The sequence below is a fragment of the Schistosoma mansoni genome, chromosome W, assembly GCF_000237925.1.
Source record: "Schistosoma mansoni strain Puerto Rico chromosome W, complete genome".
In the NCBI taxonomy this organism is placed as follows: Eukaryota; Metazoa; Platyhelminthes; class Trematoda; order Strigeidida; family Schistosomatidae; genus Schistosoma; species Schistosoma mansoni.
In genome coordinates this window covers 38,388,873-38,411,449 of record NC_031502.1, presented here as the reverse complement: position 1 = coordinate 38,411,449, position 22,577 = coordinate 38,388,873, and the positions used below count along the sequence as shown (strand labels likewise).

General features: G+C 34.9%; 1 protein-coding gene across 2 annotated transcripts; it reads left to right on the top strand.

The window, feature by feature from the left end:
* Window positions 1-7,816: 7,816 nt before the first annotated feature.
* Smp_064750.1 (putative pantothenate kinase) lies at window positions 7,817-20,354 on the top strand (the record flags this gene model as incomplete). Of its 2 annotated transcripts, XM_018789627.1 has the most annotated exons (9): window positions 7,817-8,519; window positions 8,888-9,101; window positions 11,063-11,162; window positions 12,409-12,948; window positions 15,911-16,138; window positions 16,423-16,635; window positions 17,034-17,217; window positions 18,441-18,631; window positions 19,119-20,354. In XM_018789627.1, 9 exons carry the CDS (start codon window positions 7,841-7,843, stop codon window positions 19,293-19,295), a joined length of 2,526 nt encoding a protein of 841 aa, XP_018655051.1. In that variant the 3' UTR covers window positions 19,296-20,354. The 2 variants fall into 2 exon arrangements, with proteins under 2 accessions (XP_018655051.1, XP_018655052.1); XM_018789628.1 differs by lacking the exons at window positions 17,034-17,217; window positions 18,441-18,631; window positions 19,119-20,354 and having other exon boundaries at window positions 7,841-8,519; window positions 16,423-16,816.
* Window positions 20,355-22,577: the final 2,223 nt, after the last annotated feature.

The following is a 22,577-nucleotide window of genomic DNA, read 5'->3' as shown; positions in this document are numbered from 1 at the left end:
AGTGTATTCCAACTATGGCCCTTGATTAAAGCAATATTCATACTGACCACAAACGTAAGAGAGCCTAACATCATAAAAGGAGGGAGGGTGGCGTTACTGACCAGCAAACATGATGGTGGGGAGATAACTTCAATCCACCCGTGTCTGTAGGGCAGAACATATTAAATTACGGCTCCTTATGTCTAGTGGGATGTCACGAACCAACGGTATTGATGCGAACTTGTTCATGCAAAATACCTCTTTAAACCATGTTTAAAAAAATAAATAAAAAAGCTGAATTGATCCCATGTCCTACCGAGTAAACGGTAACATTAAACTATACTGCCGACCTTTGAACGAATCTTAAATGACCTTGAGAAATATTAGCCAATCAGAAGACAGTTAGTATAAAGTAAAAATATATTATACAAAACTCAAAAATTAGAGGGGATATTTTTTTACATGACTTGAAAACTTATCAAGGTTAGATATTGGTTCATAAGTTTTAAAATCATAATGCATCCGATACAGGAACTCATCCATGTGGCTCCATAGTAGTCGACCTCTGGAACCATGATAAGGTCTCAAAAATTCTTTTAGCCTCGACCACATAGCTTCAGTACTGTTAGTATATTGGTATGGTTTACGGGTTAGGGTTAGAGTTAAGGTTAAGGCGTAGGGTTTAGGGTTATGGGTGAGACTATAAGTTATGGACAACCTTTGAGCGACGCTAGAGTGACTCTGAGAGTGTCAACATAATAACTAAGACCAAATGAGGGTTATAAACCTGTGTGAAGAACTCAAATTATGATTTACAGTTCATGATTAAGGCTAGGAATTATACTTAGGGTTTTCATCACAAACTGACATCAGCTATAATGCCAAAACTCTATTTATCCAAATGGATAATTGAATTTCGCGCCAAAATCTTATGATCACTTCTATTGTAGACGCTAAATTATCACGTCTTCCCTAAAATCCGCTGTAAACCGACCGTACGTAAGCATCAGGTACCGAACTTAGCGCCGTGACCTTGAAAACCCGTGAAAGCTTCTGATTGGTTCGGCAGTATAGTTTAATCCTACCGAGTAAACCTATTACAAGCAAACTAGACAGTGGGCTACAAACGAAGCTCACTCCATACCCTATAAAATCTGAAAACAAAAAAGAGAGTTCAAACAGCTTCGAAAAAAGGGAGACAGCCATTTGTATCGGAATACTGTTTTCAGCACTTTATTTTATAAATACACATAATCCCATACTTCATTCTGAACTACATTCATTTCTACAGTTCCTGGCCCACTCATACCTTGTTCATACTTATTTTTCTTTAACACATTAGTATGCTCTTACCTAATAAGGACTTCAGTAACAGACAAATAGACTAAATGGTTATACCTTAACTACTCCTCCATGAATATTGTGTGCTCTGCTTTCGTTCTTCCTTTTTCTTACACCTTTTTCAACCCCCTGGAGATACCCCACCGCAAACAGATATGGCACGGATATTCAGGAGGGATATAAGGTCGAAGCTTCTAAAAGCCCCCAACTTCGCATGAATGTATTCTCGACCATCAACTGTATGTTGCAACGCTACCTTCATAAAGTGCGCCATGTGTGATATTGACATGTTTCTTACGAAATCCATTTTCACTCAAATCTTATAAAATATCAACCCAGCTGAGTAATTTTCTACATTGAAAGTTGTAACTTCTGTAACAATTTGATCTTACCTGTAAACCGGCATGCCTCATGTAACAAACTGTTATTTGAGAATAAATTATTATTATTATTAACAGCATTGTAACTCCGCTAAACACAGTTTCTCAGTTAGACAACTTGAAGTTAGCCTGTACCATTTGTCGGTGTCCAACTAGGAAGCCCTTTATCCACATCAATAGATTGGCTCTGATCCCGATATTACTTTACTTGTATAACAGCCTGTTGTGAGGAGTTTGGTCAAAAGCCCCGCTGAGAGCAATGTAGGCTACATCTACGGTTAACTTTCGATCTTTAAGATCCCTCCAACTTTCACGGACTACTGACAAGTTTGTGAATAATGAATAACCTGTCCTAAAGTCACGCTGCCTTTCAGAAAGAATCCGGTTCTCGTCTGGATGCTTAAACAAATTCCGTACAATCTTTTCTGAAATTTTCAAAACCACGCTGATTAGGTTTTTGGGCCGATAAATCTCAGGATTGTCTATCGTTTTTGTTTTGAAGATAGGACTGACTATGATGTTCTTTCAGTCTTTTAGTAATCCATCTCGGATTACGAACAGATTAGAATACATGTTGGTGGAATTAGCGACACGATTTGCCAAATTCTTTAGTAATCTAGGATGCATTCCATCGGGTCCCATGGATTTGTCTACAACAAGCTCGTTCAGCAAACCAAAGACATCCAGTTCTTCAATAGTCTAGTGTGTATTAGGGGTTTATGAACTGAGGGAAAGGGCATCTCTAAGGTACGAAAATTCATTAAGCAATTTGATAATACCTGAGCTTTACTATGATAGTCCTCTACTGATGATGCTGGTCCCTCGACACAGTAGACACTCATTTTTTCCCTTCCTTTCCTCGCAAACATCCAAAGTCTATAACTAAAACCAAATTATCATTTGTTACTATTAATTAAACTAACTTTTCAGATTCAGTTTACTATCACTGCATATATGCGACATATGGAAATTTATATTTGTTTATCCTTTGCAACTAGTTTTGACATTTATGGCATCATTCTTAATTGTTATTGCACAAGAGTTTAAACTAATACCAAGGTTTACTCGGTCTTCTATTACATAAATCTAAATGTGTTTACCCAAGCGGACTAAAAACTTTTTAATTAATGGTTTACTTCAGAGGTCTATATTATCATCCTTTAACCCTCTCACTAGGTGTTCATCTTTTTTTCCTTTGGATATTTTTCCTCTCTTCCTTCTAAATAAATATTGTTCCTAAGCACCCGAAGTTTGTAATTAAGACAGTATCTTATGTTATACTCAAATTAACTTCTCAGACTCGTTTTGTCATAATTATGTATATGTGTATATACATTGATAGTTGGTTACCTTTTGCACCTAATTGAAACTTTCATAGCATCGCTCCAAACCAGTACTGCATAAACACTTATTCTACTACCATATCTTAATGCAGTAATAAGTTAGATTCTTATTTATTTTTTGTCTTTCCTCTTTGTTATTCATTTGATGATACACACACAGTCGTTTATTTTTGTTCTGTGTTCACGGAAATGCTTATTAGACCATTTACGTATTTCGCTTTTCATTCATTTCTATTCCCTTATTTTTCCCCTTCCTTCTTCAAAATCAACTCAATATTCTTCTCAATTACAAAGAACATGATTTATTATCATTCCTTTCCTTCTTCGTATTTAAATATGGTAAACGTTAAGCTAACACCATTGAAACTTGCGTATTATTGCATTCCTGAAGAAATCCGAAGTGGTTTTTTCACAATAAGATGTTTGTGAATAATAATAGTGCTGTCTCCCTATAATACTAGAGCATTTCCTCTTTTTGTAGTCTTTTGGTTTATTTACGAACATAGACGTTTACGGTGGTCTTTAGAATTTTTTCTTGGTCAATATTCTAGACTTGCAGAGGGTCGAGGCCTAAATATTTTTAGCTTCCCGATATTTAGGCTTCGTCCCATCAATACATAGTAACCTAAATATCTCTCACATTCTTCTCCTCTTACGAGGAAGGGTGCGGACCTCTTCGCTGAACCACGGTGGGGAGTTTCTCGGACCCATTGGTGTAGTCCATAGGATGTGCGGTGCAGTGACTTTTATGTACAAATTTCTGAATACATTCCAAACAGTTTCAGTGGGGGACTCTGGTTCTACTGACCAATCTACTGAGGATACTGAGCATATAATGCCTTGTATATTTGCCTTCTGGAAGTTTCGTGTGGCTCGGGTTGACAAATGCTCGTAATGGACGATTATATGAAAATCAAAAACTGGAACCGACTAATCGCTCTTACGTAGGGATGGTATAAAATGAAGGTTTGTGGCGTCATCTTCATAATGGTTCAATATAAGATCTAGTAAGGATGATTTGGAGCCCGGTTCGTACCTTGTTGCTTCATTCACATGTTGCACTTGTGCACATGTGATAATCACATCAATTAGTTTCTCTTCGAATGAATTTTTCGACAGTTCAGTCCTCAGATTTCTTCTCTCTACTGTGGGTTAAATTAAGTCCCCTAAGATTAAATATTGACCACTTGATGATCAAGAGTTGAAACTGTCTAGCGGGACCTCATTCACCCCTTAGTTTGGACTGCAGTAGATCGAACCAATTAGCAGCCCTTGTCGTTTTTCTTTCAAGTGGCAACTAACTGATTCACACGTCCCACTTTGATAGGATATGTTATCAATAACAGTAAGTAGAACAGTATTTCTAATAAATAGAGCTACTCCTATTTTAGGCTAGTAGATTCCGTCGACTCTTACGAATGAGAAAATTTCAAATCAAGTTCCTTACTGTCTACAAGCTGCATCAACCAAGTATCTGTGACAACGAACATATCCGGCCTCGTAGAGTCTGCCTGCTGCGATCGCTTGTTGAGCAGGCGCCAGGTATTTGTGTTACAGATCCGAAGACAATTTAAATGACTTCACGTTGCACCCAAACGGGCTTCCGCACCACTCGCTGTCGATGCTTCATCATCAGAAAATTTACAGTTTTAAGGTCTCTCTCAACAGCACCTGACCTTAGTTTTAGTTCCTTCTCAGCTTACTGTCTTTTTACACGGTCCACGAGTGGCAAGTCTCTAGGCAAAACCTCTTGACCAATTTGTACTATTAGATTCCTTTCATCGGGAGATTTTAATACTACTTTTAGCAACCTGATTTGTTTGTTTCAAATCTATTTGGCTACCTAGTCTAAAAACCTGTAGCAAAGTGACTCCGGAGACATTCTATGACATATGCTGGTCTAGTAGCTGTTTCATCGACTCAATGTTATGCTCAGAACGACATTTGGGGCCTGAGCTTTCACTTCTCTTGAATATACAAAAAGCTGACCTACCAATATGATCAATCTTTTTTGTAGACTGGCTTTTCTTTGAAAACGTGAGGTCGTTTCTTGTTCCTTATCTGTACCCAACCACCAGCTTTCGTTGGAGTTGCAATCTTGGTAGTGTAGCAGACACTGTTGGATCTTTGACGACTGCCGATGGCTTGGGTAGTCAGGTTGCTGTATTTTGTGCTGAAAACAGACCTAGCTTTGCGACTAAGCGTTTCCTGATGTTTTTCATTTGAAGGAATAAAAAAAGAGGAAACTCTCTTTCTTGGGTTTTTCTAACAGACCTCTCTAGAGGCCATCCTTCCTCTCTTCGTCCATGTCAGTCGACTTGTGCTTATTTGAGAGACCTCATCAATTAGTTGCCAAGCGAGTGAGTACCATTTGATATGTCTCTATCGCGCTTGCCAATACACCTTTACGAGCATTCGCCATTGCATGCGCTTCGGATAGAAAGCTATTCGTGTCCGAGCAGCACTGCTAACACAACCACACGCAATTATTTCTGTTAAGTCGTTTGTTAGGTTCGTACAAATTTCGTGGTATCATCCGTTGCATCCATCCAATGAATGCCACTTTCCACAGAGTATCAACAGCTTTGGAACTGTCAATTGCTTTTTTTACCGTTCAGCAATCAATCAGAGGTTTTCGAAAAGAAACTAGACATAAACAATATTCAGAGACGAGAGAAACTGATGACCATAATGAATGGAAAACTGCAAACTGTCAGAACCAAAAGTACGAACATATAGAAAAAGAATTAATGTACTAAAATGTAAGGATGATAAATTAATTTGGAAGAGGACTAATGGTTATTAATTTAGTTGAAATAAATTCGATTAAAGTGCAAACAGTAGTCTTAAAGCGTAATAAACTACCAAGACAATAGAAATCAACTCAACGGAGAAAAATACTACTATCCCTTTTAATTAGTGTTCATTACGTTTCTTCATTAGCGTTTTAAAACACTGTGAAGTATTTTGCAACAACTTCAAATTTTTAGAACGGACAGCTCTCCTCTTACTTCAACTTTCCCTTTGTTAGTCGTATCAAATTATCCACTTCACACGTCACTACAAATTGTTTCTTGTCACTATACTTTATGTGAAGACCCTTTAACCACAACTAAACAATGGCGACAAATACAAGATCCATCTGATGATCAGACATACCGTTGATTGCTATGCTGAAGAAGTTTCGACATCATTGAGGATTGTGTCGATCCATCTTGCTCCCTGTCTTCAACTTCCATAGTTTTGTATCGGTAAATAAGTCTTCAAAATAAATAGTTCTGTGAGTTTTCGACGGGCATTCTGACCTCATCAGTTTTACTGGAAACACGTACATGGAGGCTCTCAGTCACTCATCCGCACCAGATAACGAGTGGATACATTACTCTACACATCCCGGCTTATATTAAACGCTTCCCAATATATATATATAGCCTTCCAAATATGTATTCGAACCTCCAAATTTCCGAATCCTGATTTGAATGGGTTGGTATATTTTCTATCATAAATGTGGTACGTGTAAAGGCGTTGTCAGAATCCGAATGCGTATGGCATCATTAGTTTCATGATTTCTACTATTTGGTGCTACCAGATCATCCAATAAAACCACGTATTTATGCATGGATACATCTGTGTATTCCTAATGTAGTGAAAACACAACATCTTTGTATCTCATTACACAATCTCTAGAAGCTTCAGCTCATCACCTTGACAAGTTCAAGGTTACAAAAAAGTCCTGGCAAGTATTTGAAGCTGGCAGAACTTTTGAGTGTTCGTTAAGACTGCACGTTACTGAGCTCTACTATTGTATTAAGTTAGGCGTCCGAAATACAGTCAAAGTGAATTTGAACTTCATTAAAAGTAGTCGCTTTTTTGTGGATTCCATTTACCCCGTCCACTTGTGTCGAGTGGCAGCACGACTTCGAAATATGTTAATACACGATCTCCCTATTTTTAAGAAATTTTGGGGTAGCCGTCATAGAAGATTTTGGGGAAATAGTACAAAACTCCTAGAATTTTCGAAAAATTTTGGGAGACTAATGTACGTCCTTTGATCAAACCCCAATGTTTTCTTTCGCATTTTAACTACACCCTGAACGATTTCGGGTTATCCCCAATACTGCCTTCGGAAAATCACCAATTGTACAAAAACTCCAGTCGACTTGATAACAAGTACCCGAAAGTTACTGCGCATCTGTTCCACTTTTCTTAGTTCACTTCGTAAAGTGAACGCAGTTCTAAAGTAGTTAAACCATAGTTTGTAAGAAGAACTGGTCTGTCGTAATAGATAAGCATTGCCGTAATTCTTTCCTGTATTGTACCATTATACGCGATGTTCTTTTATATATTACTACCACTGAACTGACTACTGTGAATATGGTGTTCATCTTGTGCTAATGAGGTATGGCAACTTGGGGCAACGCATATATGTGCCTGGTCCTACGTTGTAGCTGAATGACTGATTTAATCATCGAACTTGTGAGTCCATAATTCCATGTAAAAGGTTGATTACTTATCAATTCTATGACAATGATGTTTTCTAAATTAATAAAACTTACAATTAAGTCTATGAACACTTACGAAGCCAGCTGGAACTAAGATAGATAAGAAATAATTATTTTAGCATAAATGTTTACCAAATCCATAGATTCGGTATTTACCGTATTGTTTTGGTATCAGGGTTCACAAGAAAATAAATGATATACCAATTAAATATCTCATCAGTCTTACGTCTTTTGTTTATTTTCTGACGTATCTGTGTATTTTTCACTTCCAGATCCACTTCTTAAAAGATTTACCATGTCATATGCCTCAGCGGTCGATATTTCAAAATTTTCTGACCCACTGTTTGATCATGGTGCTCATGAAAATATATTCGCACTAGACATCGGTGGTTCACTTGCGAAATTAGTGTACAAACGCGTTTTCCGGTATAGACGTTCTGTACCCCAGCAGTGTTGTAAAAGCGTCAGTGAAAATGAAATACCTTTTGACTTTTATGAGTACACAGAGCACGAAGATGAAGGACAAAAATTATGTTTCATGAAATTTGAAACTAAGAACATAGAAGAATGTTTGGATTTCATTCTTTTTAACATTACACATCAAGGTACTTTATCCAAAAAGACAATTAATAAGATCAAGGTGACTGGTGGGGGTGCTTATCGCTATCGTGAACTAATTTGTTCGAAGTTGGGAGTTGAATTGGATAAAGAAGATGAAATGGATTGTCTTGTAAGAGGATGTGTATTTATGCTTCGAAACATCCCAGATGAGTTATTTTATTATGACAAACATGCTACTCCAGCCCACGTCTTTGTTCCAAATTGCTTGGTGAGTACGTTTCCTTTCCTTTTGGTCAATGTTGGGTCTGGCGTTAGTTTCTTGAAAGTTGAAAGTCCCACGTCTTATCAAAGGGTTGGTGGAACGTCTATTGGAGGTGGCACTTTTTGGGGTTTAGGAACGCTGTTATCTGGAGGTAAGACTATCATGAACTAGTATTCTTCACTTTTTGGAGCATATCTGTTTCGCAGTAGTCAATAAAACGTTAGTTAAGTCACTTCAAATTAAAGCTTTAGTTTTGCTGGTTTTTTAATGAAATAAAACGGTCATCGTCTACAGTCTGAGTTTAAATGGCATCAATAATGTCCTGATGAAAATTTTCACCGTTTTCTGACCAGTTAAATTTTCCATATTATTAAAGTCATGACATATTGATGCCCGTATATGTGGTTAATATGATAAAGACTACTGGTTGTTTTATCTAAACTTCATTGTGGGCACGATAACTTTTTCTCGTGTTACTGTCATGTTCCGCTAGTAATTTCGATGACTTTAATACTACAGGGAAGTTTACTTTCGATGAGCTTCTGGAAATGGCGGATTCTGGTGACCACCGCCATGTTGACATGTTGGTACGCGATATATATGGAGGTGCGTATGAAGCACTTGGACTTTCTGGGGATGTAATTGCGAGCTCATTTGGTCTAGCTGCTCGTCATCCGGAACAACCCCGTGTGTTAGGTGATATGGTGAAGTCCCTACTAATTACAGTTAGCAAGTAAGTGTTCATCAGTATTTCTTTCGTTTGTCTTACAGCTAGTGAATCCCGTATTATATCCTGTAAAGTTTAACAGTAAAAGAGTTAGTAATGACTTCCAGTCATACATTATTATGTTTACTGATGATATATAATATCTTATTACTATTTCAAATGGCATGATCTTTTGATTTACGGTATTTTTTTCATCATGGAAAAAACTTTCTCCAATCTTAGTAACTAAAACTGAACGTATATTCAAAGTCAGTATTGGTTTCTGCGATCGATTTATGTTTCACAAGAACAAGAATCATTTCTGGCGCAGCGTTCTTTAGACTTCATCGTTTAGTCGGTCACTGGTATATAATTGAGTGTGTGAGAACTCGGACTCCATCAATATTTGTTTCTTCCTGTTTTCGCATCTTTATATGTTCTCACAAGTAGAATCTCCTTCCCGAACAAGAAGCAGCTGCGAAAACAGGTTATAATCCGGATTTTAGGACGACAAATTATGGTTTGTAATAATAATAATTCTTTTTAAAGTTTATTACTCGTGTGATGATCATTTACTTTAAATTGAATTATTAAATCTTCCGACACCATTTCGTGGTAGTGAATTTTCAGTTCTTTACACTATATGGATAGTTGCATAAGTTGTGATGCATCAATTCATTTCTCGACTGCCATATTTTGTATGCGTTCATAAAATTATGTATATATCATGAGAAGTTTATTGTCTGATTCATTTTTGCTTTATAAAGGTTGTTTTTTTATTTATTTGCCGCTTCATTTGTGAAAATTAGCATCAAATCTGAATTATCAGCGTAGGTATTCATCTACTACAATGATCTGATTTTGTGGTTACTGGATCCTTTTTAATTCATAAAATTATATCAATGTATTCCTGTCAACTGTTTTATTAAGTACTGGAAGCTCCATTTTCGTTTGTATCAATATGTTTTAAGACCAGTCAGTCATAAGAAATATAATGATCTGATGCAAATATGCATTGGTGTGAGTCACTATAACATACTAGCGCAGTGAGATGAAGATATCAAGATGAATATCAAATCAGTAGAAATGGTAATAATTGTAATAAAGTAGAATAAACACAGAATGTGATATAAGAAGAAAGAATGAACTTGTGAACAGTTTTCAAACTCAGGATGTAGGAGTAGAAAAGTGTGTCCGCCTTACTACAACCAATTTTGAAACATTTCAGTGTCTCCGACCATCAGTTACAATAACCATGAGTACATCAACCGAGTAGCCTGCACCTACTATTTCTTTATTTGGCCATTCCTACCTCTCCTTCTATCTACTTCGATGCCAACCAACATTGCGCTTTAACATAGACTGTGGTTCAGTATATTCAGTACGTGTTTTAGCCACGTGAGTCGATAGAGATACATCTTCACCGACCGTTTTGCTATATTTCACCAGTGTCCTGTGTCTAACTTTACCGTCGCTCTTTCAGTGGTCTCACGATAAGCAGGCTATGTTTCAATAAGATCCGTAATCATATCCTAATGATTTTCGAGTATGTCTCAGATTGGTTCGTCTGTAGTTATCACAAAAAATTTCTGTCCTTTCTTGTAACTGTGAATGATTAATGATGGAGACCATTCACATGGGATTATGTCCAGCCATCAAGCTCTGCTATTTTATGAAGCTACAGATCATTAAGTTTACCTAAATATCGGATTCGATATTGTATCGTTTGTCCAAATAGATTATTTATTAAGCGGCTGTCCTCCATCTTGGTTTCCACAAAGTCACCCAGTCCTAAGATAATTCTCACCGTAAACTGATTTTAAATGGAAAACTATTAATATCCAGTGAGCCCTAAACAGTTGTTTCAGATCTGTTCTTAACCCACCAACTTCATTTTGTTCTGATTCCATGAAGAACGAAATCTTTCATGCTTAAAACTATGTTATGTATATATATTAACTAACATTTTTCTTGATTAATATTTACAGTAATATAGGCCAATTAGCTTGTCTGTACGCTAAACAGCATAGCCTTACACGAATTATTTTTGGTGGATATTTTATTCGAGGACATGGGTTAACAATGGAAGTAAGCACTTTCCTTTGGGAATGAAAATTACACTTGTATTATGATATGTTCTCGTTAGTAAAGCCATCAACCTACTAGTAGACATCCTACTCCTTTGAGTACATCCGGATTATCATAGTCGCAAACGGCGTAGAGTACGGCGTAAATATGAGTTTGTCCAAAGCCTCACCATTTACACGAACATAATACTATATGACATAAAGTAAACGAGTAGAAATTATAATTCCAACTGGATTGGTAAGTTAAATATGATGGATACCGTTTAAAAGAAAAAAAAAGAAAAATATACGGTAATATCAAAACTTAGAATTCAAAAGAAGATAAACAGTAAATTCATCCACGTCTCTGACTGACTCCAGTTCATGTTGCCTAATATCTTTCAAGATATATTATAATTGTCTACTAGATCTCGGTTAGGAAAATGCACATATCCCAATTTAGCTTATTCACACCGTCAGTAATATGATTTACTTCTGCTATGTCATGGTTTGGGAACAAATAACACTTTCCCAACATACTCTTTCCCTAACTAGTATAATGTATCGAAGTAGATGGTAGCTGCTTTGTAAAACACCATGACTGCCTCATTCAGTATGCTTAACATAGTTAAAGTTACCAATGGGTAAGAAAACACTGTTTTGTGTGGAATGATAGCGACGAGTATAACTGTTTAAAGTATTTGCGATTACGATTGGATTAGGATGACCCAAATACCGGAAAAATACCTCCCTTATTTTCAGAGGAAAAAGCATATCAAAGTCCTTAAAGTCGAACTCCACCGTACTTATGGGGTTTTAATATCAAATTATGTTTTTTTGGGGTTATAAAATGAGAAACAAAAGTAAATATTAGTGTTTGATCATCCTTGAAAACTACTATTCATCAATAATAAATCCAGTTTTCTGGATGATAACTCTTATCCATTTGGTTTGGATTTATTCAAATCTGATACTGAAAGCTAATAATGGCTTCATGCTTTGTTTTAGTGCTACTGTGTTCACGTTTTGTATGCTATAAAAAGTTAATAAGTTGTGTAAAATGCTTCATACTATCACTATAATCAAGGGAATGTATATTATTCTTTGAAGTTCACTAATTCCATCCATATAATTTCATCGTTCACATTCTCAATTTAATGTTTCCGTCGAATTTCACTAAAAGTTATTATGAACTGTTTAATTTTATTCTGCGTTACATTGTAATTGTTGATCTAACGCATTAAATTTCATGCTTTTTGTCTATCGAGGTAATTACCTATGCTGTTCGGTTTTGGTCAGGTGGAGAATACAAAGCTCTATTTTTACGGCATGAAGGGTATTTAGGGGCAGTAGGTGCATTTCTGAAAGCTTGTACGAATAATAATTCAACGGAACGAAAAGCACTATGGTCTGAGAACTATGTAGTTAGTTCGGGTAATACTCCTTTCTCTGATATTCCATTTGAATCAAAACTATATGCGACCAATCACAGTAAAGGAGAAATTGATTTCAGTAAAGTTTCTTCCCACGATCTGCCAATCGTGAATTCAATTGGTAAAGTATCGAATCCGAACCACTCAATAATCGCTCAAAAAGCAGAAGAAAGCAATTCTGTTTCAAAACGTTCTTCAAAGTCTACCTCACAGAAACACGAAATTTCAAAACTGCCTAACTTTGAACTCGATCGTGTATTTACACATTCTCTAGAAATGTTTCATTTACTAGAGTCGCCTGCAAATTATTCACCAGATACATGGGATCTAACTCACGATGAAGAGGCCAGGATTTATTGGTTAGGCTGTTTCGAAGTAAGTAATATTAAATAGGTTTAGGTGGAGTTTTGTTCTTTGAGCTGGACGGTTTGGTCGTTGAGCTTTGATTGTTCATCTGAATAACATCAGCAGCACAAATTTCAGGTGAAGTGCTTGGTTAGCGGTCAAACACCATGAAATCTCACCTATATAAAAACATGTGGACATACATTCAACTTGAAAAATGTTGAGATCTTGGGTGGAGGGAATACCAAAACGATTAGAGGATTTTTAGAAGCTTGACGCTAAGGTCAATCAGCAATCAACAAACATCAATCAGTCAGAAAAATAATGGACAAATATAGGCCCAGGAATCGAATCAGCGGGAGATACAATGAAAATAAAGAAGTAGACAGTAACAAGTTAAAGGTCAACAATAACCAATCAACATCGAGATCTACGGGACAAACTGTGAGTCATATGTGGAGAGATTCGAACGCTTCTCTTCTACCTGGAGTTTGTGCTGATGATATTGCTCAAAAGAATAATGAAAGTTCCACGACGAAGCTACCTAGCTCAGAGAACGAAACTCCACCAAAATCATCCACCTGAGCTACAAATCTTTACCACTAAACAGATAGTATAAGCATTAGATAAACTTCTTGCCATTCAAGTATAATCACTCTCGTATTTCAGAAGAATAAGAAGTTTCTTAGAATTGAACAAAACTATAAAATAATTTTCTAACTCATTTTGATTTCGAGTTTATTGATTTGATAATAATTTTATTTGCTTTATTTTTAATTCATACATTTCAGTAGAACTGGACACTTAAAGTATTATGGAATGCACAAATAAGAAAATACTATATTTAATAAATTAAATAGGTAAAAGGGAGGTACAATCAGGAAGAAATTAATAGAATTTGACAAAAGTAGTATATGACATTAGGTACAATTCAATTAAGACTATAACTAAGAAAAACTTTTACTTTCCATTGAGGTATTCAGCGAGTCGAAATAATTTTTTTGCTAAGAAACAACTTTCAAAAGAAACAGGTTGTTAAATAAACCAGAAAATATAAAATCTGCACAAAATGGAAATAAAATGAAGTAGAAAGTTGAAGCAGCGTAAAATTATTTCATTTGTAATACAGTCCTTACGATTACTGTTTGAATAGGTAGCTAAGCACAACGACCTTTCTTTTATATATTACCATCACTAAATTAAGTACTTCTATGAATCCAGTGTTCATCTTGTTGTGCTAACGAGGTATAGCAACTTGGATCGATGCATATATGTGCCTGGTCCTACGTTGTAGCTGACTGACTGACTAAGCACAACGAGTAAAATACTTTCTTCATAACTATCCATTTAAATATGTCAATAGTATGTGTATGAAATGTGGACAGCTTCGATTTTATTTGTCTGAAAATAGTCCTCTATAGATTTTTTTCGGAGTATTTATTAACTCAATATGATACTAAGCTTTTATGAACTAATAATAAATTAGTGAAAAAGGCTAACGTCTACTGCAATTGACCTATAACATGTTGTGTTTCCCGCGTTACTCCAACAACACTAATTCTCATAACCTGGTTACGGTAAATAATAACTCTCACGGATAATTCTACTATGCCCAATCCCCAATCTAAGCACGTTAAAAGTCAACTGACGCACCTTCGGTCATATTTAATTTAAAAACTCACTTGTGTACGTTAATTCCAAGACACCAACGAACCACAAATCCAAAGTCTCAGTCTGTATAAAATTAGGTCATTTATGGCACAGTACTTAATAACAGGTATCATTTTTATTGATATCAAAAACCGATATAAGTTAAACAACCATTGAAAACCCGAAAGCATTAGACTACCGTTTCGTCCTAGTGTAGGACTGTTCAAAAATGGGCATTTACGACCCCGTAACCGAAAATTAAACCCAGGACCTTCGGTCTTGTATGCATACACTTAGCCTTTAGACCAGTAAGCTGGGATTCAGTGATGTAGGAGCTCAACTTCGGTCGATACACTTTCTAATTTGTTAACTTTTTTAGATAATGCAGTAAGAAAACAGAGTTTATTGAAACTATGTGATAATCTAGGACCGTATATTTCGAGCGATCAGACTGCACATTAACTTGTTAAAACATTCAAGCATTATTAAAAACAAGGATCAAACCAGTCTGATTTATGAGATAAATATTATCCAGGGTGGTATGATTCATACTGTTTTTTACCCACTATCTTTGTTTTTCTTTTAGATTTTACTGTCTAGTCTGACCTTCTATTTTTCACAAATAAATATCTTAACAAGTTAATGTATGATCACATTATTCCAAATGTATTGCGTTCATATATCACATTGCTTTGATAAATTTTATCTTATGGCATTGATCAAAGCGATTGATTATTTTAACTGTAAGTTATAAACAGTAAAAGACAAACCAACAATTACTGAGTTAAATGAAAACTCACAACTGAAACAGTATAAAAATACCATAAACGAATTTTTTTTACGCATGCACACTACATACGTATTGGGTCGTCTTATAATAGTTTTCAAAGCTTTGTCTTCACATTTCCAACAAAACAGATAATTTATCTCTTTATTTGTTACTCAAAAATGTACTTCTCAATCACTGAATCAGTCGAACTGTAAGAATTTCTTCTTTCTATGTGTGTGGATTTGAAATATGTCAATGAGAAGGAAATAGATTTTAAGTAGCTTATTTGAGAAAAGTGTTTATTTCGTAATGCAATCGTTTACTGATGCTAGTCGGCTTCTATTTTTAAGTTGTAGTTTCTCAGTTTTCTTGGTCTGAAATATCTCAATAAATCTTGTTTGAAATTAATATCTGGTAATTGTTAAGAAGCCAGGTTATGGAAAACATTTTATTAGTAAAGCGTAACGTGTTTTATCGGTTACGTCACATAGTACATTCTTTTATTGTAATATTCAGTATCACTCAGCTTCAATACCTTTCTAATGTAATTTATTTGATTTTTGTATATTTCAGAGCTGTATAGAATATCACAGAGCAAAAGCTGAAGAAAGTCAATCTGACACATTATCAGATGCCTCTGACCGTTCACATCAGTTCGCTGAACGATATAAACGTTTCCTACGTGAATTGAGTGCTGATCCAAGTGGTCATGGAGTGCTCACTGTAAGATGCCTTTTATCCGCTCAACAGCATTTCTTACGTGAATATGGATTTGGGGATGTCTTTTGTTTACAGAAAAGAGTAAGCGAAAAATTTAAATAATATGTAAGGAAAAGCGTTAGTATAGTAGCTTCGCTGCTCGTCTTCCAATCATTGATTACTATTGTCCACTGTCAAATATTAATCCAAGTCTCACCATCTGACTCATAGATATGTAATAAGGCTATTCAGTTGCATTAAACATTTCTCATTGTTCATATATAATAAAATATTCATCTTGGAATATTAAAATAACATTATTAAAAATTATTTGATATGTCATTTTATTTTATCATAAATGGTTCGTTTTTGTTTTATTTTGAAAGTTTGAAAATCGAGCTGCTCTTTCTGCTCTTACGGATCGATTAAGTGAACTTTCTAAATTGGATTGGTCTAATCGTCAACTTTCTTTGATTGAAGGTCTTTTGGCTGGTAATATGTTTGACTGGGGTGCAGCTGAGGCAATTCAATTTCTAAAGGAAGCTCCAAAGAATAAATTTGGTGCCGCTGACTTTCATGCTATATTAGATAAAGTTCAAGTGGGTTGAATTTTTTGTACAAAAGCGTTGTCTCAGAGGACAAGTGACTAAAATTTCCATTACTGAGTTATAAGTTTCAATCTCATTTCACTCAATTTATCTTAGAAAGCCGCACACTTTGTTCAGTCTTAACAGATGTACTTCAAAATTTTGATTATAGACCGATTTCTGTTTACAAGTTTGTATCTCAGTGCCAAACATCTTTAAATTGTTTGCTTTAGGTACGCTTTTGAAAATACTTATGCTCCATAAACATCATCACCTTACTTATAAGTATAACTAGATAAAGTCATGCTCATATACACTTAAATTTCTATTATTTATATCTTTTAATTATATCGGTTTTCTTAAAAATGGAATTATTCACTATTATCATATATTTATATTTTTTCTTATAGTCTAGACCTTGGTTAGTTGACAATTATGATAATTGGATTAATCGAATCAGCGTATCCGGATCACCTTATCGTTGTATTTTAATTTTCTGCGATAATAGTGGTGCAGATATTATACTTGGTGTACTACCATTTGCTATGGAATTTCTTAGTCGTGGATGTAAAGTAATAATGACGGCTAATTCAAGTAAACAGTATTTATTAAATTAATAGACTTCGGTTCACGATGTTGTGTAATTACTGTTCAATTATACTCAATTGTCTAAATTACCGACTGTTCACGTTTAGTGGGTAGAGAATGGTAGAAATTGAGTAATCACATGGTCCAAGTTTTTTTTTCTAAACGTCTTCCGATCTCCTTATATTGCTTTTTTCTAAATAGTGAGACTTATAAAAATGTTTGTGGCCAGTTCCTGTCACTTTTTCCAGTTGATCAAATTTCAGCATATCACTTATTCTGACTAGATGTTTCTGCTTTCTACTAAGTGGACTCTTGAAAAAGACTATTCCCTATTGGGTGAAACCTTGAAAGTTGTGGTGTTAGTAGTAAACAGTATGATATAATTATGGTTATAGTTGTGTTCAATAAACTAACTTAAATCTTACTAACAATGACTAACCATAATTATTTTATGCTCACAAATTTTTAGTTGTTTATTTTTTTGGCTGAGTGGATCACAAGTGCATTAAAATAAATACACGTAATTCAAAGCATGAAACCCCTATAGTACCGTATTTATCATATATTTTTTGCAACCAAATTGTCGTGAAGTATAAAGGACTAGTACAAAGCAATTATAATTAACACTCGTCAACGTACATCTGTTGTTTAATTTTTCGTTGTTTTGGGTGAAACTTTAAATTAGGTAACAATAAGATATCTTAGATTGGGGCATACTCATCAGGGCGAGAGTGAAAATAGGATTATAAGCTTGATATATTAGGTTCACAAAGTATAACGGAATCCAATGGCAACAATTAAAATTTTTAGCAATTAGGTCATACTGCGAAACAGTAGATAAACTAGGAAATTTCTGTGCTTTATAGTGATGACCACATTTTTAACAATATTACTTCAATGATTAAAGTGTTCGATTTTCAGCTACTCCATTAAAGGTTCTAATTCTGTTCTATTTATTTAGACTTGGACAACTGGTTTGTAGCATTATCCCTATTACTAAGTGTATAGCTCAATGTCAAGTATACAAATCTATATCTTGTTGATAAGTTAATAATAATATTTATGTTCTATCTCTTTTGAGTAAGGATAGAATTTCACTTTGCTTAGGGACTTTTAAGAAAATGTTTATTGATTTTTACTTTGAATTTACTTTTTATCAAGTAAATTTTTGTATAACTTATGCCTATTTCAATGCCTCATTGTTGATTTAAGTATTTTTCTTTGTTTAGGTCCTGCTATCAATGATATAACTTATCAAGAACTGGAGCTACTCCTACACATGATAGCCTCTTTCGAGCCTTTAATAGCTGAATCGCTTAATAATGGACAACTTATGCTAGCTGAAAATGGTCAAACTTCACCTTGTTTAGATTTCCGTCTACTTGCTAGCTCGTTGGTTCAATTGGCAGAACGTGAACAGGTATATATATACATGGTTATTTTTTACCGTTGATCCTCTGTTATTTGCTCAGTACATGAACATTTCAAAGGTTTAAATGTATCAATCTTTATTTTCCTCATAACTTTGATCTGAATAGATCATTCCACAGTTGTTTTTCGCTATTTATTTTGTTCGGTAGTAATTTATAGTAAATAACTTTCAAATTTTTAATCCTGAGTTAAAAAAGAATATGATTTCGTCGATACACAAGTCGGTTGAAATTACTGACAATATCTGTCATTATGTATTATATTATATCATACCGACTCGAATCGTACTCATCATAGTTAGCATAAAATCTTATAACCCTACTTCATATCCGTTTATGTTGTCATCTCTATTCTCTACCTGGAGGACATATATGAGTTCACATTACCGAACGTCTTGTAATCAAATCGTAACTTGCGACTCTGAAATTGTTCAGTATTTGTAAAATATGATTATGTTCTGAATGTTTATCATTTAGGTCGATTTGATTGTCATTGAAGGTATGGGTCGAGCAATTCATTGTAATTTAAATTCAAAATTCACCGTGGATACACTCAAAATAGCTGTGATTAAAAATTCTTGGCTTGCTCGAAGGTTAGGCGGTCAACTATATGGTGTGATATTTAAATTTGAACCTGTTTCACAGTCAAGATAATAACGTGAAGATTATGTAAATTGTTGTTGTACCAAGTGAATTGCTTACTTGAACTAATTAATTGATTCCATGTGGTATTAAAAATGTAGCTAGCCCAGCTGCTGAATACTATCTTCATTTCGTATATTCTTTGCTTCTTATTACAATAAATCATACCATGCACTACTGCTTATTGTTAAATATTCTTCCGGAACATTCCTTTCACAAATATTTGACAAGCAACTAATTTTTTTTCAAATTACTATCAAAACACACACTAGTTACTTTCTATTCTTCTCTTTCTTCTTCTTCTTCTTCTTCTTCTTCTTATTATTATTATTATTATTATTATTATTATTATTAGTTTCTACATGAGTGTAGTAACATTACATGAATAATCAAATATTGGCTGTAAAATTATTTGATTTCTTTATGATGAGTTTTGTTAATAATAATAATCATTTGATGATTGATAATGTGCTTCCTTCTTATCATTATTGTCATGGTCATTATCTTTGATATTGTCATCATTGTTTATCATCGACTTTTCTTGTACTTCTTCATCGTAATGGTCTCTCATTAGATTCTATTCTTCCGACTGTATAGATTAACTGTCTTGTTCTGATCATTGTTTTATTAGAATTATGATTAAATGTATTTTTAATTAACATGTAAAAATTCTGTACAAAACTCATTATTCAATATAATTTAGAATATTTCAAAATTTCTAGTCTTTTCACTTTTTTTTTAAACATAATCTACTTTCAATGGTTTTTTAAGTAGTCTTTCTACTAATGATATTCTTTTTTTATTACGCATCTATTTAATTGTGTTTTCTTTTTTATTACTTTCGTCTAGTCTTATTATCATTATTATTCATGGAAAAAGATTTAGTTCATTTAATAACTAAATAAAAATAATAATAAATGTCAATTAAATTGTGTACTGTGAACGTGTTCACTTACTTATTATGTCAATTTATTTTTAAGCAATTCGTCTTTTTTTTATTAATTGAGAGAGAAAAAAGAAAGGAAGAATTGACGTTTGTCTTTTTTTTAATAATAAAAGATTTATCACATGAAGTGGTTATTTTCTAAAAGAAAAAGTTATACATCAATGCTTAATTTATCAGCCCGCAAATGCCCTGGTACGACTGAGAGTGGGGAGAGTCCGATCTTTCTCTCGAAATGTTCTCACATGGCCACGCGTATATAGCCTCTGCTGAGGAAGTCCTACTCACCGTCTTCTCAGGGCATTACTGTTGTTTACGAAATTGAAAGGACAGAAAGCGAATGTCCGGCGCTTTAACCGTGTAGGTAGACACAGAAAATCCACCTAAGGAAGTTGAAAAACCCTGATTCCCAAGCAATGGTGCACATGGGCTTGAGTATCCTGAGGGAACAAATGACGTATGGATCAATCGTTGGTCACCGGCTACCATGTGACTGCATTTCTTCACGATGCTCCACTGCCTTGTGGATCAAACCTATAGGTCAAAGGCTCCGGGTGTTGCCTCCTAAGAAAACCACTTGCTTCGGTTTGGGCACCCGGGCAGTATCACAGCCCTCACACAAATCGGATGAGATTTGTGTGGCGCATATATATCTGGTGTCCCCTTTGTACCAATATTTATGTGTTTAAGTAAGTCAATTTATAAGATGTTGAATAAATGAAATTCTTAGTTTCATATACATTTTGAACAAAATGATTTTTTTGTAATTACTTACGAGTAAGCTTAGCTAATTGCCGTGAGTATACTAACTAGTAATTATTGAATTAAACTAAATATGTTGGATTATAGAATGTAGCGATGAAATTGTATATTTTGAACGAAAAAGATTAAGGTTTTTATGTTAATTTATTTTGTATTGTTTGTTGGAATCTTCCCATTGATGCTTAGGACTGCAATTGATCAGTCTCTTATTGGTATATGTGCATCCCGTACTGATAGTCTCGATATTGCCTCAAGTCACAAGCCTTATAAGCAAGGATGGATGGTAGCTAGCAGTGAAATCCAGGACGCAGATACATCCAGCTGATGAGTCTCAAATAAGACGAGACGCACGTCCTGGATTCCACTACTAGCCACTATCTGTCTTTGCTTATAAGGTTTTTATTTTAGTTGTTATGATCTAAAATGGGAAGAGATTTTTCTTTATGAACGTTTTCGTTAATTAAATATTCTTGTAACATACTAAAGAGGTATCAGGGCATTGTTCTTCAAGTTTACAATAAGATAAATTGGAAAGTGAATCAGAAGTTTGTGCAGTGTTTCAGCCATTCGAGGTTAGTAAAGCCCATAGGCTTATCTGGAATAGAAACCCACTTTCGGGGGCTCAGGAAACGGCCGTGCGGACGTGGTTTCGTGGGAAAATTGTTGGAACGTCCGGGTCTTGGTGTGTGGGCATCGCACCTAGAGCAAGCATAGTCTACATGTATATCGATAACACATAAGTTTTCACTTAGGCATCCCTTAGGATACATATAGGTATACTTACCCTACGAGCAAGCATACATTACATGCACACCAATAACATCCAAGTTTTCATCAATGTGTCCCATACCATACATATAGGAATATTCACCCCCTGGGTGTGTAGATGGTTACCGCTTCCTTCAAATGTATATGCTACAACTGACTGTCTCTTATGCGTTACATGCATACCACTGGTACAACGACTAATCTATGCACTTCATGACATACTCATGAGCACCAACACTATCGTGGAGGGTTGTTGGTCACCTCTCTATAGTATTTGCTATTTCTTAGTATGTTTTTGACCTGGAGGATTAGGTCGCTGGTTTTATTAGACATAGGACAGAAATTTTTTCAGCTTACGTACCTCGTTCTAGCCCACGCGCGTACCCTTTGCATATACCTACATACATAAACTGCACAAGCCGAAACTCATGCCATTCAAATACATAAGCATACACATCGGGCAGGCCATCACGATTTTTAAAGCCTCGGAGAATGAACTTCGAGTAATCGAAGTACATCATTGGATTGATGGTTTATTTTGATCTTTGCCGACCCAAATTAGCAAGCAAGATTGCTCTCACTACCTAGCAGCGCCATGTAGAGGCTTTGAGTCGAACTTTGCTGCCTAAAAGTTTGTAATATAATTTACATCTAAGTGGATATTCAAAACTCTATTGTATTACTTAGTTGTTATGATATCTGAAATGCTGTGAAACTGACCTGTGACCTTTCAGCCCTTTTGACATTATTATTTTATAATTTTGTTTATTTATGTAAAACTCCTCTATTTTACTATAGATGACTATATGCAAAACTTACCC